Source organism: Zingiber officinale, chromosome 8B (assembly GCF_018446385.1).
Source record: "Zingiber officinale cultivar Zhangliang chromosome 8B, Zo_v1.1, whole genome shotgun sequence".
NCBI lineage: Eukaryota > Viridiplantae > Streptophyta > Magnoliopsida > Zingiberales > Zingiberaceae > Zingiber > Zingiber officinale.
Window position 1 is genome coordinate 44,333,153 of NC_056001.1, and position 16,402 is coordinate 44,349,554.

The 16,402-nt window shown below is 35.9% G+C and overlaps 1 protein-coding gene across 4 annotated transcripts; it reads left to right on the plus strand.

Annotated features, from left to right (window-relative positions):
* The first annotated feature begins 5,143 nt into the window (after positions 1–5,143).
* LOC122015461 lies at positions 5,144–15,916 on the plus strand. 4 transcript variants are annotated; one of them, XM_042572360.1, is made up of 6 exons: positions 5,144–5,453; positions 5,581–5,728; positions 6,571–6,803; positions 6,886–7,902; positions 13,965–14,346; positions 14,721–15,916. In XM_042572360.1, exons 4-6 carry the CDS (start codon positions 6,924–6,926, stop codon positions 14,725–14,727), a joined length of 1,368 nt encoding a protein of 455 aa, XP_042428294.1. In that variant the 5' UTR covers positions 5,144–5,453; positions 5,581–5,728; positions 6,571–6,803; positions 6,886–6,923; the 3' UTR covers positions 14,728–15,916. The 4 variants fall into 4 exon arrangements, with proteins under 4 accessions (XP_042428294.1, XP_042428291.1, XP_042428295.1 ...); XM_042572357.1 differs by lacking the exon at positions 6,571–6,803; XM_042572361.1 differs by lacking the exon at positions 6,571–6,803 and having other exon boundaries at positions 13,977–14,346.
* Positions 15,917–16,402: the final 486 nt, after the last annotated feature.

Genomic DNA, 16,402 nt, shown 5'->3' on the forward strand with positions numbered 1-16,402 from the left:
TAAAACTTAGTTTTAATTTTTAGAACTTTCCTTTTTTAAACATCACATTAGGAAATTAAAAGAGAACTTGTAAAATTTTATAAGAGCTTTCCTTCTTTGCTTATAAAATTTTTACAAAATATTTTTCTCCCTCTTTATAGGGGTCGGCCACCCTTGCTTGGTGTCCAATCAAGGGGCCGACCATTAAGAGAATAAAAGAGGAGGAAAAGGAAAATAAAAGGAGGAAAGGAAATCAAGGGGAAGATTTTAATTTTTTGTAAAAAATCTTTCCTTATTTGCCTTGGGCAGGTATTATAAAAGAAGGGGAGAAGAGACCTCATGAGACATCAATTCTTATTCTATTGCTTGTGCTCTCTCTTGTGGTCGGCCCTTCTCTTTTCCTTTCCCCTTGCTCGCTTTTTCCTTGGTGGTGGTGGTGGCCGAATAGTAGAGAAGAAGGATGAGCTTTTGAGTGGTGTTCATCTTGGAGGATCGTCGCCCACACAACGTCCAAGAGGAGGCGAGGAATACTGCAGAAGATCTCGAGGTTATTAGCATACAAAGAAAAGGTATAACTAGTAATTATTTTCCGCATCATGCTAGTTTTTCTTTGTATGAATTCCAAACACAAGAGGCATATGATTCTAGAGTTTCGAATTTGTGATTCGAGTTTGTGTTTTTTTTTTGTTTTTCGAATTTGTGATTCGATTGTTCCTTTTGTTTAAACCTAGAGTTATATAAGGAAATTAAATATTAGCTTTCCTTAAAAAGCTTTGTCTAGGCGGTGGTGGATGATCCCATACCCAAGAATGACTAGTGCCTCGCCATGCAGTCCTGGAAGTCAATTTTGAAAATTAATATTTAATTGAATTTATAACATAGGTTGATTTGGATCAATAATGTTAAGCATCATTTGCGATCTAAATCTAAACCATTAAGAACAGATAAGTTAAATTTGGAATCAATAATGTTAAGTTCCGTTTGTGATTCCTAATTTAATTTCTGAACAACACAATAGGTTGTTTAGGAAAGGTTTGACATTTATACAAAATTTTTATACAGTGGAACCGGTACAATCTTCCTAGGACCAACCAACAGTTCGGCCAGACAGGGAGCAGATTGGGCGAGATTGCCAGTCGGGCAAGAAGACGGGCCGAGTGAGAGGTCGGTCGGGCAAGAAGACAGGCAGAGTGAGAGGCCAGTAAGGCAAGAAGACAGGTCGAGCGGTCAAAGAGGTCGATCAGGCGAAGTAGATACGTTGAGCGAGCTGATGCCGGTCGGGCGAAGCGGAAATGCAACCCGAGCGAGAAGTGTTGGTCGATTAAGCTGAGTTAGCTGGGCAAAGTAGCCGAGCAGGCGAGAGGAGAAGCTGACGGGCAAGGGACCGATCGGGAGAAGCAGACAGGCTAAGCGGCTGAAGGAGCAGAGGAGCTTGAGCGGGTGAACAACCTCTCGAGAGGGAAAAAAGGACCGAGGGCTACGAGAGCCGCAGTTTCCTTGAAACAAATTCGTCCACCTCCGGCTATGCTTCGAGACTCAATAAGGTCGTTTGTTTTCCAGGATACACTAGTGGTCACGACGAACTGAGTGGAACCTAATTGCTATCACTTGCACTCTACCGAGCAGGAGTTGCATGATGGAGGAGGGAATGAAGGTGGAGAGCTTCTGCTTGCGTTGTTGTGCGTCCTCTGCCTGTGATCGCAGCCTCCATTTATAGGAGCTCAGATCAACGACAACGTCAATGGTCGATTAATGACCATTACTTGCCAAGCAATGAAACACTCACCCTTTCACTCATTATCACTCGATCGTTTTGATTCTGCATTAATCTTGAATTTAATGCATCCGTTACACAACAGTAAAAGGTTTACGTTGCAAAAAGTTGATTGTTCCATTTGGGCAAATTTTGCCCCGACCGGTCCGACATTCGGCGCGGCAGGTCGTGCCCGCACACGAGTCAACATAGTTCAGTGCAATCTGGACCCTGGATTTGCACCCCCCCCCTTGCGCACCCAAGCATGAGAGAGAGTCTCTCCATACATTTGTTCACATTCTCAATGCATGTGAATCAATATAAACCAACCAACATGCCATGAAACTCTCAATGTGGAACTAAAATCTCATTCACAATGAAGCTTCTATCCTCTTTCACCTCTTCTCCATTCACGCATATTCAACAATCCTGCACATGAATGGAGATAGGGTATGTGATAACATTCAATAGTTGAGTCAAGTATAGGATAGGTAGGTTTTACCCTTTGAACTTTCACTTGTGAAGATCTGGTTGCTTACTGGCTAATAGTAGACACGATGTCCTTGAACTATACTGTCGTCTGTGTAAGCAGTGACAAATCTTACCCAAGACTCACCCTGATACAACTTAGTTCACATGAGTGTGTTCGTTCTTGGCTATGAATATGCTTGGTTTTGTGAGAAACTCTAAGAATTGTGTCTCAAATTCTCTTCGAAACGGCCCCACTTCTTTCTCATATAGGTGATCTCTCAAGAATTGTCATCTACTCTTTTTTATCATTAAAAGTCTATTGGCTTACCCTAGTCTAGTCACTGTTTCATTGGGTTATCCTCCACAGTGTGTCTAGTCAGTGCAGATTAGTTGTCCTTTTAAATCTAGTTCTTGTGATCCCCAGTCAGCATAGGTTGGGTGTCCTTTGCACTGATCGCTGACAACGACATCAAGCTCATTCCTTGCGATGAGCTTGCAACTAACTATCGATTTAACCTTTTGGTTAGCGGATCCGCTAGGTTGTCCTTTGACTTCACATAGTCAACAGTGATAACTCCTATTGAGAGTAGTTGTCTAATGATATTATGTCTACGACGTATATGTCTAGACTTAACATTATACAGATGACTCTGTGCCCGACCATTTGCTGATTGACTATCACAATGAATGTAAATTGTTGGCACAGGTTTCAGCCATCATGGAGTATCTTCTAAGAATTGTCGTAGACATTCAGCCTTTTCACCACATTTGTCAAGAGCTACGAACTCAGATTCCATCATGGATCTGGTTATTACGGTTTGCTTAGAAGATTTCCAAGAAATGGTTGCACCGCCAAGAGTGAAAACATATCCACTCGTAGACTTGGAGTCTTTTATGTCAGATATCCAACTCGCATCGCTGTATTATTCTATCATAACAGGATATCTCGTATAGTGCAGTCTATATTCATAAGTATACCTCAAGTACCTCAGTACTCTTGTTATCCCTTTCCAATGCATAACACCAGGATTACTCATCTATCTACTTAGTTTACTTACTGCGTAGGCCAAGTCTGTTCGTGTATAACTCATCAGGTATATCAAACTTCCAATCACTCGAGAGTACTCTATCTGTGAGATACTTTCATCTCGATTTTTTGATAGATGTTGACTCGTATCTATCGGCGTTCATGCCAACGCAATATCACCCTTGGTGAATTTCTCAAGAATCTTGTCCACGTAATAGGACTAGCTAAGAACAAGTCCTTTTGTTGTTCTAAATATTTTGATTCCTGGAATCACATCAGCTAGGCACATGTCTTTCATGTCAAATCTTGAGTTTAACATATCTTTAGTGGATTTGATTATCTTATCATTACTTCCAATGATAAGTATGTCATCTACATATAGACACAAGATGACGTAGTCATTCTTTATGACTTTCATGTAGACATATTTATCACATTCATTAATCTTGAATCCATATTTATTCATGGTATTGTCAAATTTCTCATGTCGCTACTTTGGTGCTTGTTATTGGATTGCAGCGGCCGGCTAGAAGGAGGGTTGAATAACCCTGTAAAAATAAAGGAAAACCTTTCTCGAACTTTCAACCAAAAACTTGCATAAAAATACACAGAAAGTAATAAACAGAAGGAGACTCACAAACTTGACTTGATTACAACCAAGGAGGTTAATCCAAGGAATGAAATGCGCACTAGAATATCTTCTTTAGGCAGAGAAGCCTCTTACAGCAATGACGCACAAAGAAATAGAAGCTAAACTACAACTGGAAGTGCACAAGTGTTGGAATACACAATTTATGAGATGATTTTAAGCTTCTGGATCAAGGCTATATTTATAACCTTGGTCGGAGCGCCTAGAAAGGGTTCAGCGCCTGGGAGGGGATAAAATTTTATCCCCTTCGCAACGGATCGCGTTTAACGCGATCCTGATAAAAATCCAACTCCGGCCGCCCGGACCACTAAAGTCAACCAAGTTGACTTTTGGTCCGGCCGTCTGCTCCGGTGCTGCTCGCCTCGGTCTGGGTCTTCCACTCCGGCTCCGCTCGCTTGGGTGATTTCAGCCAACCGAAATAAGACTCACCCGAACCCAATTTCGGTCTTCTCGAGCAACCTTCCACTCCGGCTTCTCGTCCCTCGGAAACGTCACGCGCCTCTTTCTCGTCCGCCCGCGTACTCCTCCGCAGCGCCTCGTACCTCAGACGCACCGAGCCCGTCGACTTCCTCTCGTGTCGTCCTTCTTGCTAGCTTCGTCTTTTGCTCGACTCCCTGTGCTCCTAAGCTCCTGCACACTTAGACACAAGGTTAAAAATACGACAGGACCTAACTTAACTTGTTGATCACATCAAAACAACCTTGGGGTTCCAACATTCTCCCCCTTTTTGATGTGAGCAACCCAAGTTAAGTTAGGGTAAATATACATAAAAAAGAAATAACTACTATTACAATAAAGTGCAAAAAGATAGAGAAATTTAGCGAAATTTTGGTCTACCTCCCCTTAGATTTATATTTTTTCCTCTTCTCTTTTGATCACATAAAAAATGAGGTTTCGAGAAAAAATCTAAGGATTAAAACTAAGAAAATTTTGAAAATAAATTTTAATGATTTTAAAAATTTACAATAAAGTTTCTAAGTTGAAAAAAAATCTAAGTTAAATAAAATTCTAAGTTAGTACTTTACAAAAGAAATATTTTTGAAAATTTTTTCAACTTAAATCTTTTGGAATTTTTTAAAAAACTTTAGAAAAAAAATAATATACGAATCAGTCTGAAAATATTTGTTTTTGTATAATTTAAAATCATTTTGTAATTTACGGGCCGGGCTAGGAACACGGGACATGCCCGGCCCGACGTCAGCCGGAACCTTCCTGGGCACTAAATTACCGTTAAAACTCAAATACATTCTCAACGACGTGCATAACCAGACTCGAGGCCCCTCTGCGTCGTTGGCCAGACTCGAAGACCGTAAAAACGCCGCCCCCTTGCTACCGAAGAGATCGGCCCTCCTTTCCACCCTAGCGCTCTCTGTTCCCCTCTACGCCTCCTCCTCGTCGCCTCGTCGCCTCGCTGCCGGTGCCGCCGTTAGGGCTCTCTGCTACTTCACCACTGCGCCGCGCCTCTACCGGGCTGCGACTTCAGGAGTCCAAGAGTCCTCACCCTCATCTCCCCGGGCGCTCGATTCGACCGAAGCGGAAGCGGGAGGAGGGGTACGAGTTTCCCGGTCTGCGCCGTGAGTGAACTTTTTTCTTGGATGCATGTGACCTGATCTCCTTCTCTCAATACCCTCATCCTCCACTTTTTAATATATGCCATTGTTTCATGAAAAAGGTTCTTTAACATGTATGTAGATTTCCCAGGTATTCATTATTCCAGGCATTTTGGCTGGTTCAACGCGAGTGCAAATGATGTGAGTGGGAGATGAAGTAACAGGTTGGATACCTTGTTTGTGTTAGTTCTTGATATTTAACCGGCGATGAGTGGAACGGTTTGTTATGCAGTTCCAAGGTAGTGTTTTGGTGCATGTTTTTTTTTAGTCTTCTCATACTTCTGCTTGATAGATTCCGAGACAATTGCCATTCCATACTACAATTTGAGTAGCAATTGTTTGAGAAAACAAGTCCTATGTTCTAGCTACAGAGACGTGTAGTATAGATGTATATGGAATACAATATCTTTCACAGCCAAAATGAAAGATTTATTACTAAGACATATTTTCTGTTTGCAGTATCATTCTATGTTGCAACTTACCTATTTTCTAAGGGAGAAATAATGGAAGATAAACTAAGCCAGTTGAATCTAAAATTCTTCCAAGTATGAATTCTAGATATCTCGGGTTGTATTATACAAGTAGAATTGAAAGAGATATTTTTCATAGGACAAAGGTTGGATGGTTTAAATGATTAGAGACTTTCAGAGTCATGTTATAAGATGGTAGTATAACTAGTTACAATTTATGAGTCGGAGTGTTAGACAATTAAGAAACAACACAAAGAATGAGAAATAAAGTTAAAAAGTATCATTTGCAAGCATTAAGGTGCAACATTAAGAGATTATAAAATGGAAGCAATGTCAGATGGCATATATATGCGCAAAGACCATGCATAGATCTATAGCTAGACAAGTTAAATCAATTGTAAGCCAAGGACAACAAAAAATAGTTAGTATCTATAAAAGTTATCTGAATGTTCAGGGCATTACTAGAAATATAACTTTACTACCAACCATGATGGGTTAAGATTCATGTACATAATTCCAAATAGTTGGGGTGTACTGTTATTATTCTTGTTGATTGTAAGTGAGCTATAGTTTTTCACTAATGAGCACTTATGGTCTCCATTCTTTGGTAGGAGGTTTCTTAAGAACTTTTGGAATTTAATTTTGTCCACACTGATAAAATTCCACAAGGACTAATGTCCTTAGAATCAATTTCCAGAAAAGGCTTGGTCAATGTGCTGACATGGATATGTTCTAGAATTAAACATCATAAATTTGTAGGATTTTTTATATCCACATGGAAATTTGACGAATCTTGAGATAATGGAATTCCATGGGCTTTTGTGCTTGCTTAATAAACTATAAGGTATTTTCTTTAAATGAATGCATTATTTTTTATTATGATGTAACTTTAAGATCTAAGTTAGCACAACTTGCTCCCTTTGTAGATTATTGTCTTTGATATCTCAAAGAAAACCAGGGTGCAATGGGTGGGAGTGTTATACCATTTATTGGACATGTAAGGCTTACAGATCTCGTAGCCTCTGAAGGACTTCCATCAGATTCTTACAAGATCTCAGTATCAACTCTTGCACAATCCCTTGCTCAATATTCTGCTGCTGTCATTGAGTTTCCTCCTGGAGATAGTGCTCTTCTCAGATCTGGTCTAGAATCTGCTCGTTTGTTTTTTTATCAGCATGAATATACTCCTACTGATATAGCTCACACGAAGAAAACCAGGGAATGGTGCAAGACATCTGGTTATTATGCTGATCCTATATTGTGGCAAGAAACATATGATTATAGACCTGGACTTACTCCAGTAGAGACACATGGTGCAATGGAACTTACTCCAGGTGGCTTGCCTGACATATTTGCAATACTTGGCAAGGCTGCCAGAGATATCTTGCATGCAATCAACTTTTCATTAAACTTGCGTAGCTTTTCATTTACAGAAGTACTTGATAACATGCCATTGAGGAATGGAGAAATTTCCTCCTCAGTTCTTTCAGTATGCTGTCACTCGAGACCATCATTTCAAGCAGCACAACACCATGCTATGACAGGCCTGGAAGGTGGACAGATGGTCATATCCCCAGACCATGATATTGACAAGGCATTAATCACTCTTGTCAAATCAGATAGAGCAGGAATGCATATAAAAGATATCCATGGGCGTTGGATACTTGTGGATGGTGATCTTGGTCCTCAAGATGCAGTTGTTTATCCTGGACTAGCACTTTACCAGGCAACTGCTGGTTATGTGAAGCCTGCTGTGCATAGGATGGATATAGTTAATTCACATGCTCACATAGATGGAAGAAGTTCAGTGATTTTCAAGCTTATGCCCAGATCAATGGCAAGTCTGAGCTGCTCTGAGATGAGAGCAGCTGGGTATGGAGTCGAAGCACAATTCCAGATTCCTATATCGGTGGATGAATTTATGCGGAGACCACACTCTACTGGTAACTCAACATTTTATTACCAATGTTTAATCAAAGAAGAAAATCTTGTTATCGCAGGATGATTCAAACAATATATGAGCATAACTTTTTTGTTTTTTTTATGATTACTTGTGTGCACTATGCAATTTCATTATAATGGTAAGAGTATACAATTTACATTCATGTGAACACAAATTTACTTTACGAGCATATGTGCCTTTCATCTTATCAATTAGTCTCTTTTTCAACTTCACAATAACCTTTCTTCATTGTTCTAAGGAACTGAAGGCCTTACTGAAATGCTCAAATTCATTGTATTCCCAATGGGTGCATTTCCTTGAATGAGGTTGTTATGCTCTTGAACAAATTAATAAAATAGAATCATTCTATGCTTAAAATTTCTTACAAAATCCATCGAAGGAGGATATTTTTATTTTTAAACGTCAAATTGAATGCTAGCCATAATCATATAAATCTCACTCAATCCTTCAATCCCTCAGCTCATGCTAACACCATTTGAGTACAAATCTCCTCATAATAACCTGTGATAAAAAATATAAATAAATGCAATGTTTTAGCGACATGCTAAGTGGATTTTCCCTAGAATGAGGTGAAGCATAAGATGGAAAATTTAGGAATTTAAATAATAGTTTAGAAAGCAACTAAGGGGGTAAGTAAGCTAGAAAGTCTCAATAACATAGCGGTGCACATGAACACCGATTTAACAGAGTTTATTAAACAGAACAGTATACAATACTAAATCAATTTCAAGCAAAAAAATACAATAAATAAGCATATGATATAAACAAGAGTACAAGTCAACATATGAAACATAAAACATAAGGAATGAACATTAGTAATTGACAGTTTATGCTACCAATCCCACTGGGTTTCATTGACACCTCTTTACCAAACAAGTGTTCAAAGTAATCTAAGTCAATATTGATGAAAGGCGTATCAAGGCCAAGTGCACAACACCCAAGACGCGAGTGGTTCCCTTGGAGAAACTTCAGCAATCCCTTGGAGTGGTGTATATACCTGCCATGGTGTGATATGAGTCCACACAGTGAAGCCTATTCTTACCACACATTTAACAACTCGAATACTGAAAAGTATCACTACATAACATAAGCTACCAGTACTAATACCCCACACTGTGGGATAAAATGAGTGGTTGAGAAACAATAAGGAATATAAAGTTCTATAACAAGAATATAGAGTACAAAGTTAAGTGCATTATATAAATCAAGTAAGGACGATAATATCAAGTGTTGAGGTCAAAAACATCATTGTAAGAGTTATTATGGAATTATTGGATCAATTTGTAAAATAATCACGAGTGAAGATTTGTTTATAAGAAAGATTCTCAAAGTTATAGATGATTTTTTATTTATTTATGGAGTACAATATCAATAGTCATAACTTAATCAATTGAATTTTTAATTCAATAAGTCTATTATGGTCAATCTATAATAATGGTCATATTCTTTTGATAGATGTGTCACTATCAAGGTATAAAATCTTGAAGCTACACTGTTGTGTTAAATAATCAAATAGTAATGACTTGTTAATCATCCTCCTTAACTAACTGGGTTTACTAACTTCGTTAAATATTGAATCATGGTCTTTAACTAACATTACCTTATATTTTCATATATATTGACTATTAGAGCTACGTATATTTGGCTAAATTTTATTAATTTAGTTGGGTTTAGGAATTATGGACAACTAATTCACAACCTACTAACCAGGTCAATCGTGCTAATTCTATGAACTTGGTGTAAATCAAGATTAAGAATAATATATGATCATGAACCAATTTGTGTTTAAGAAAGCTAATAATTATAATTAATCAAATTAAGTTAAATGCATCAAATAACTAATTAAGTCATCATTGGTTGGTTGCATGCTACATGTATGCTCATTATTGTGCCTCTTACATCTCAAGTTAAGGTTATAATTACCTTAAATTAGAAAACTAAGGATACCAAACAGGAGAAAATTGTAACCTTTACCTATGGGACAATGGTGCAACTCCATAAACTTGGTACAGATTACACATTCAATTTCATATAAATTGATCCCTAGCCAAAGTATGATTTACTCCTAAATATCTTAGTTGAGTCAAGAGGGACCAAAATTCTAATGAGTCTGGCAACCAATTTTTAAAATAATGCTAAATTATTAATTAGTAAGTTGATCCAAGTAATTACGATATAGTAAGAAATGTAACTAACCTTTACTTATGGGTTCAAGATTTGGTTAGAACTCGATGGCAAAACAATAGCTTTAAATCTATATTCAATCATGGTTAAATTATGGTCATAGTTAAACTCAAGATCTGGGCTCTTGTAACATGATTTGGCAAGTCAATGACTGCACAATCTAACATTTAACTGGTATTAAATTAAAGAATAAAGATTTAGGTCAAGTCTAGGTTCCCAAGAGACTACGTTCAATCATCAATATTAGACTCTAATTAGTTCGTAATTCATAAAAAATATCTAGTTGAGGTTCAATAAGTCAGCAATCATTAAGTTACATATTTATTATAGATAGTATCTAGGGATCACTATAATGACTAATTCAAATTCAATTTGATTAAAATTCTTATCCAAAAGAAATCAAGCTTATCATCAATTTGTCCATATCTCAAATAATTAATTTACCACCATATCATAAAGAAATCTACTTGTTACTTGATTTAACTATTAGAAAGTTTACCCAATTAGATAAAGAGTTCTAGCAATCTTACCTAGTTTGTGAATTTACAAAACTATCTAATTACAATTTGTATAAATGACTAGAAAAATACTAAATCTGGTCTTTCATAGACATTGTTCTAATTGAACGTATCCTCTGAAAAATAATAAATAAATCACAATACCCAAAGCTATATGGAAGGTTCTCCAATGTAGCACCTATAATAATGAATTGTGAAACTTATGCCAACTTAAAGATTATATTAGTTGCATTGTTTATACAAAGAAATGTTTGATGAAGCATGTATTTGCATCTATAGATGTGAAAATAGGGTTTATCAGTATGTCAATTAAAATTTGCTATTCTCATGCCAACTAAAATTACTGATTCTCTATGTTGTATCAGATTGCACTAGTAACTAAAATGGGGTTGTAGTTAATATGCAACAAGTCATGACTAAAGATAAGAACAAAGATACGAATAGAATAAGAACAAAATTTTCAAAAATATGTGCATGGCAAAGATAAAAGTGGAAGAACCTACTCTAGTTTGGAAAAGAAAATAACTCTCCTCTTCCCACCATTGGTGAACCAATGGTTTCAACATGGGAGGAGGAGAGGGAGTTTATTTATAATACTGTTGAAGGAAAATAGGAAGCTTTCTCTTTAAGAAAGCATTAAATTGCATCAAATGAATACCATAACTTATAATCAATTTAAAAATCAAAATTTACTAAACATAAAAATATTTTAGAATTTTAGGCTTCAAAGTTCAAATTACAAATTCCAATTTTAGGTTATAATATAACATTTAATTTGAAATTTTCCTAAATAAGATTATAACAGGGGTGAAACTTTAGGTGGTTGTCTGATTGTGCTAGTTGGGTCAAAATATCAAAATTTAATTCACTTTACAATTCTATGTTGAATGCCTAGTGATTTTTAATTGAGGGATGTCAAAATCATCCAAAGTAGGCTCTACCCACAATTTGCAGTCAGCTAGAAATAATCTGGAGATTAGTATGCCAATTACAAAAAATTATTAACTGACCATCTGCTGATTGTTGACAGAAGCTGCAATATTACTATTTGCTGATGGCGCTCTTAATTATTCAGGGCCTCATCATGGTTATCTGTTGAGAACTTTCTTATGAAGAACTCTTAATAATTGAGGGTGCCATCATGGTTTCCTATTCATAATTTTCTTATGAAGCAAATATAGTGGTTTTTTAAATTTTCAGTTCTTTATTTAGGATGTCCTAAAATAAGTCCTATCTGATTTTGCAATAAGACAGAATTGTTAGGTTTTGGGGGATGCATTGTAATCATTTCCAACATAGTCAACATTGAAAAAAAAGCTTGTGAACTAGGTAGTCAACAACTTGAACTCACTGGCTCCTGCCAGAAATCAACTTTAGAAGTTAATGCAGCATTTCTCAACTTGATACTCAACATAATCAGGCATTGTTTAAGCTGGTCCAACTTCAATTTCCTTTAGCAATAAAAGATGACTGAATAAACTTGACTTCCATGAGCAACATATAAGTATATAACTCAACTTGAATAAACTGTACATTTAGCCAAGAACTCTTAATAACTGAGGGTCTCATCATGACTTCCTATTGAGAACTTTCTTATGAAGCAAATAGAGTGGTTTTTAAAAACTTTAATTCTTTATTTAGGATGTCCTAAAATAAGTCCTATCTGATTTTGCAATAAGATAGAATTGTTAGGTTTTGGGGGATGCATTGTAATCATTTCCAACGTAGTCTACATTGAAAAAGCTTGTAAACTAGGTAGTCAACAACTTGGACATACTGGCTCCTGCCAGAAATCAACTTTAGGTGATGCTAATGCAACATTTCTCAATTTGATACTCAACATAATCAGGCATTGGTTAAGCTGGTCCAACTTCCATTTCTTTTAGCTATAAAAATTGACTGAATAAACTGACCTCCATGAGCAACATATAAGTATACAACTCAACTTGAATAAAACTGTACATTTAGCAAAGATCTAGTTTAGCTCATTTGCAGTGTTTTTGTTGATAATTGGAGGTGATTCAATCCTTTAAGAATTTCTAAGTCCATTGATCTTTACTTAATCTCAAGCATAATATGGCATTCCGCTGTTTATCGAAATACACTAACTGCTCTTAGGATATATGACTATTTTTTAGTGGGGCACAAAACAGCCAACTAATTATTTACCATGTCATTATCATTATACCTATGAAGATCTAAATACATGAGGTTAATTTTAGCCTGAATGGAGTATGTGCTTGTCATAAACACGGTTCTCAGTTATTTAGAATAATGATCATTTAAACATGCGATTAATTATAGCCTGAACACAATAGGTGCTAGTCATAAACACAGCATTCAATTGTAACTTCAATAATTCTTGTCATTATCATTCAATAGTCATAAATTCAGTTATTTTATGTTAACCATGACACAAATAAGTTATCAACTTGTGATGCCAATTTCTAAATTCAATAATTCTTGTCTAATATCTTGACTCCATTCAATATAGCTTGTCAAGCTTCTAATAGGCAAATTTGCTCAAGCTGAGTGCATCCAAGACCAGAGTTCATGACGTTCCAACTTATAAACATTGCCGTGTTATGTGCTATCATCCTAGTGTAAATATATGAGATCTTGAGAGGCTATCATACTCATGGTGTGCTTTTGGTGCTAATGGTGGAGACCAATGATGAATTTTATTCGATTGAGCCTTATTACTAGTCAATGGAAATTCACTAAAACAGCTCAAGATTGATAAGATTAATATGATAGGATTGAAATCTCATTTGAGCCAGAGTTTCACTTTAACTTCTCATGAACATGACCTGTCAATGTGCCATAGTCTCGAGGTTGTTCCACATGTTAGTTGGCATGAGGAACAATAAGTTTCACCTACATCAAATGCCACCAAACGGAATCTCAATCCATGGATTTGATTATCATCCATTAGTATTTAATTATCACTCGTATGTTTTTACAGTTGGCTTAAAAATTATGATATAGTTGTGACGGCAGAAAAGAATAGAAGATAAGATTTTTGGAAAAATGTTACGAAATCTCTTTCTAACATTATTAGACTATTTAAGGCTTTTGATTGTTTTTTAAAAATGAAGAATTGGGGTAATATAGGCTCAATCAATGTTTGCAACTTGTTGGTGTGATCTCATATTATTTGTTCGTGTAATGCTTATAAATGCCTATTGCAATAACTGAATTCTGCTGCCCCTTTTTTTCTTGATTCCTTAATAATTTTAATTATGCCTCGGTTGTCTATTCCAAATGAATTTATATTTCTTTTGCTTCTGAGGGAAAATGAATTCCTTTGTCCTGATTGCTAGCCTGTGATCAATTTTAGATCTTTTTGCAGCAACTCTGAAGCCTGATATAAAGAGGGAGAGAGGAAAGAAAGGGCACAAGTCTTTGCCCCCTTCTAAGAAACTACGTCTAGAGGCACAGAGGGTTCTTAAAGAACGTGTTCAAGCAATTGCCGAAAAGAAAGGAGTTAAACTCAGATTTTGCAATGTCAAGGAATGTGAACGCCACATGATATCGCCAGATAGCCCGTGTGGGAAGATAAGGATGGAGATAGGATGGCCTGCAGGGGTTCCATTTGTTCATCCACATGACCTTCCTAACAAGGCAAAGCTTGGATTCCTTGAAGCTTATGAACCTGGTTGGTCCTCACTTCAGCAAGATATACAGTTAAGTTTATTGAAGCTGGACAGACCAGTTGACAGGTGTGTGACCATAATCATATTCACAATTTTTAGAATTAGCACTCTTCCAATTCTACATGCATATGAAATAGTTGTTGAAAAGAGAAAATCAAGGGAAATGCTATGTTTCTGTCGGGCCCATAATTTTTCTTGATTTTCTTCAAAAAGAAGATTTTTTTTTTGCATTCTAATTGATGTCACTACCTCCTTATACTTGAATATGTTAAATACAGTTAATCTTAGAAAGTTTTACAATTAGATAATTGCCATTTTTTTGGCACTTTTCATTTATGATTACAGTCCTAGATACCATGTCAACTATTAAATATTCTCATCTTTTTTGCTATCTTCTAGACATTAAAAAAGAGAGACATTCCAACTTTTATTTTCTGCAGGATTTAATCTTCATGACTTTGAGCATGTGGTCATGCGCTGTCATCTTGTGGAATCACAAGCTCTGCGTAACATGGTCCCAATCACAGCACCTGCAGGTTTCTGAATCTATACCTAAGTTGTTCTATCAGCAGGTATTGCAAACATCATTCTTCAGTTCCAAGATCCCTACAGGTATGGGGTAACTAGACCGTAGTAGGTTTTTCGTCTGTGGTGTCACTTCTTCCTGCAATCAATTATGCTTGATTTTCCATATAACTTAGAATGGGGAGATAAAGGTGCCACCAAAGATGTCAAGTTGTAGCTATGTAGAGAAAATTCTATCCTCTCCTCTTGCAATCAATGCAACTTTTGAGAAAAGCTCTCGTCCTGATGGGTAACTATAATAAAGGCAAAAAATCAAAAAGGTGCTCTTTATTTTCGTTATCATTTACGCCCCATGTTAAAAAAAATTAAAAGAATATCCATCCTATTTTTGGCTAAAGCTACACTAAACGGTTTTAGTCAATTGCTCTATCTTGTAGCAGGGTTGATTAAAATTCTTTCATGTTGTAGTACTTTTTAGCCAAAATTACTGCAAATGTAGCTGTTTCTGCAAAATTGTTCCAATAGTATTTGACCAATTTTAACTAAGTTGGACTAGTTTTGAAGACGTTGGAGGAGTTTTAACCAATATTGAATTTATTGAATATTAATTTTGAGGATGTTTTACTAGCTTTGATCAAAATTGCTACAGCAGTACTTGAACAAAAGTATTTGGGGAATGAAAAGGGTGACCATTTAATATATTTTTTTAAACATGGGGTGCCTTTTTATGATAACAAAAATAAGGGCGCTCTTTGATTTTTACCTATCACATGAGCTATTTGGTAACGTTCATGGTTTACTGTATAGAGATTCTGTCAAAAACATGTACAAGCTTTTGCTTCAAAAAAGGATGAAAGGTTAAAAATTCTGCCACAACTTGTGGAAAACACATGGGAGTTCTGGATATTGCAAACTACAAGTTGTAGGCAGCAATTATGACCAAACTGTTATCATTATAAGTCAAATTGAATGTCAGTGTCTTTTTAGTATTTTCTCCAATTCTGTGGGATTTAGAACTTGTAATACTTTTATTTTATTCTTAACTTTGTTTTCTTAGCTGTGATAAAAGAATACATATAATATAGTAGAACTAAGATAAAATCTTGGTGCTCCATGGCACTGTTGAGTTAGATCATGAATCTATTGGAAGGATTTCTAATTTGATTATATTATGCTGCAATTGTTTTACCATTATGTAGTATCTAAAATGTTTGTTTACACTTTCTATAATTATTGACATTAAAAAAAATGAAACTACTTTGTTACTTGAGAATTGTTTAATCTTTTTACAAAACACAATACAGACAAGTTAAAATAACTTTTGCATGATTTATTATATTAGGCCCCATTTATTTAAAAAAAGTATCTTGAGAAATATGCTTGGCATTAAAGTTGTAAATTCTTATATATTTCTTGTCCCTTTCTTGAGAAATATAGTTTTAAAATTGTGCGGCAATTTCTTTTGTTCTAATAACTTAAAAGTCTTTCAATGGAGTTAAAATTTATGTTGTTTAATGAATGCAGAAGCTCTTTGATATATGATACTCATCTATTGTTTTTCTTAAATGGCGAGTATATTTACGAGTGCATAATTTTT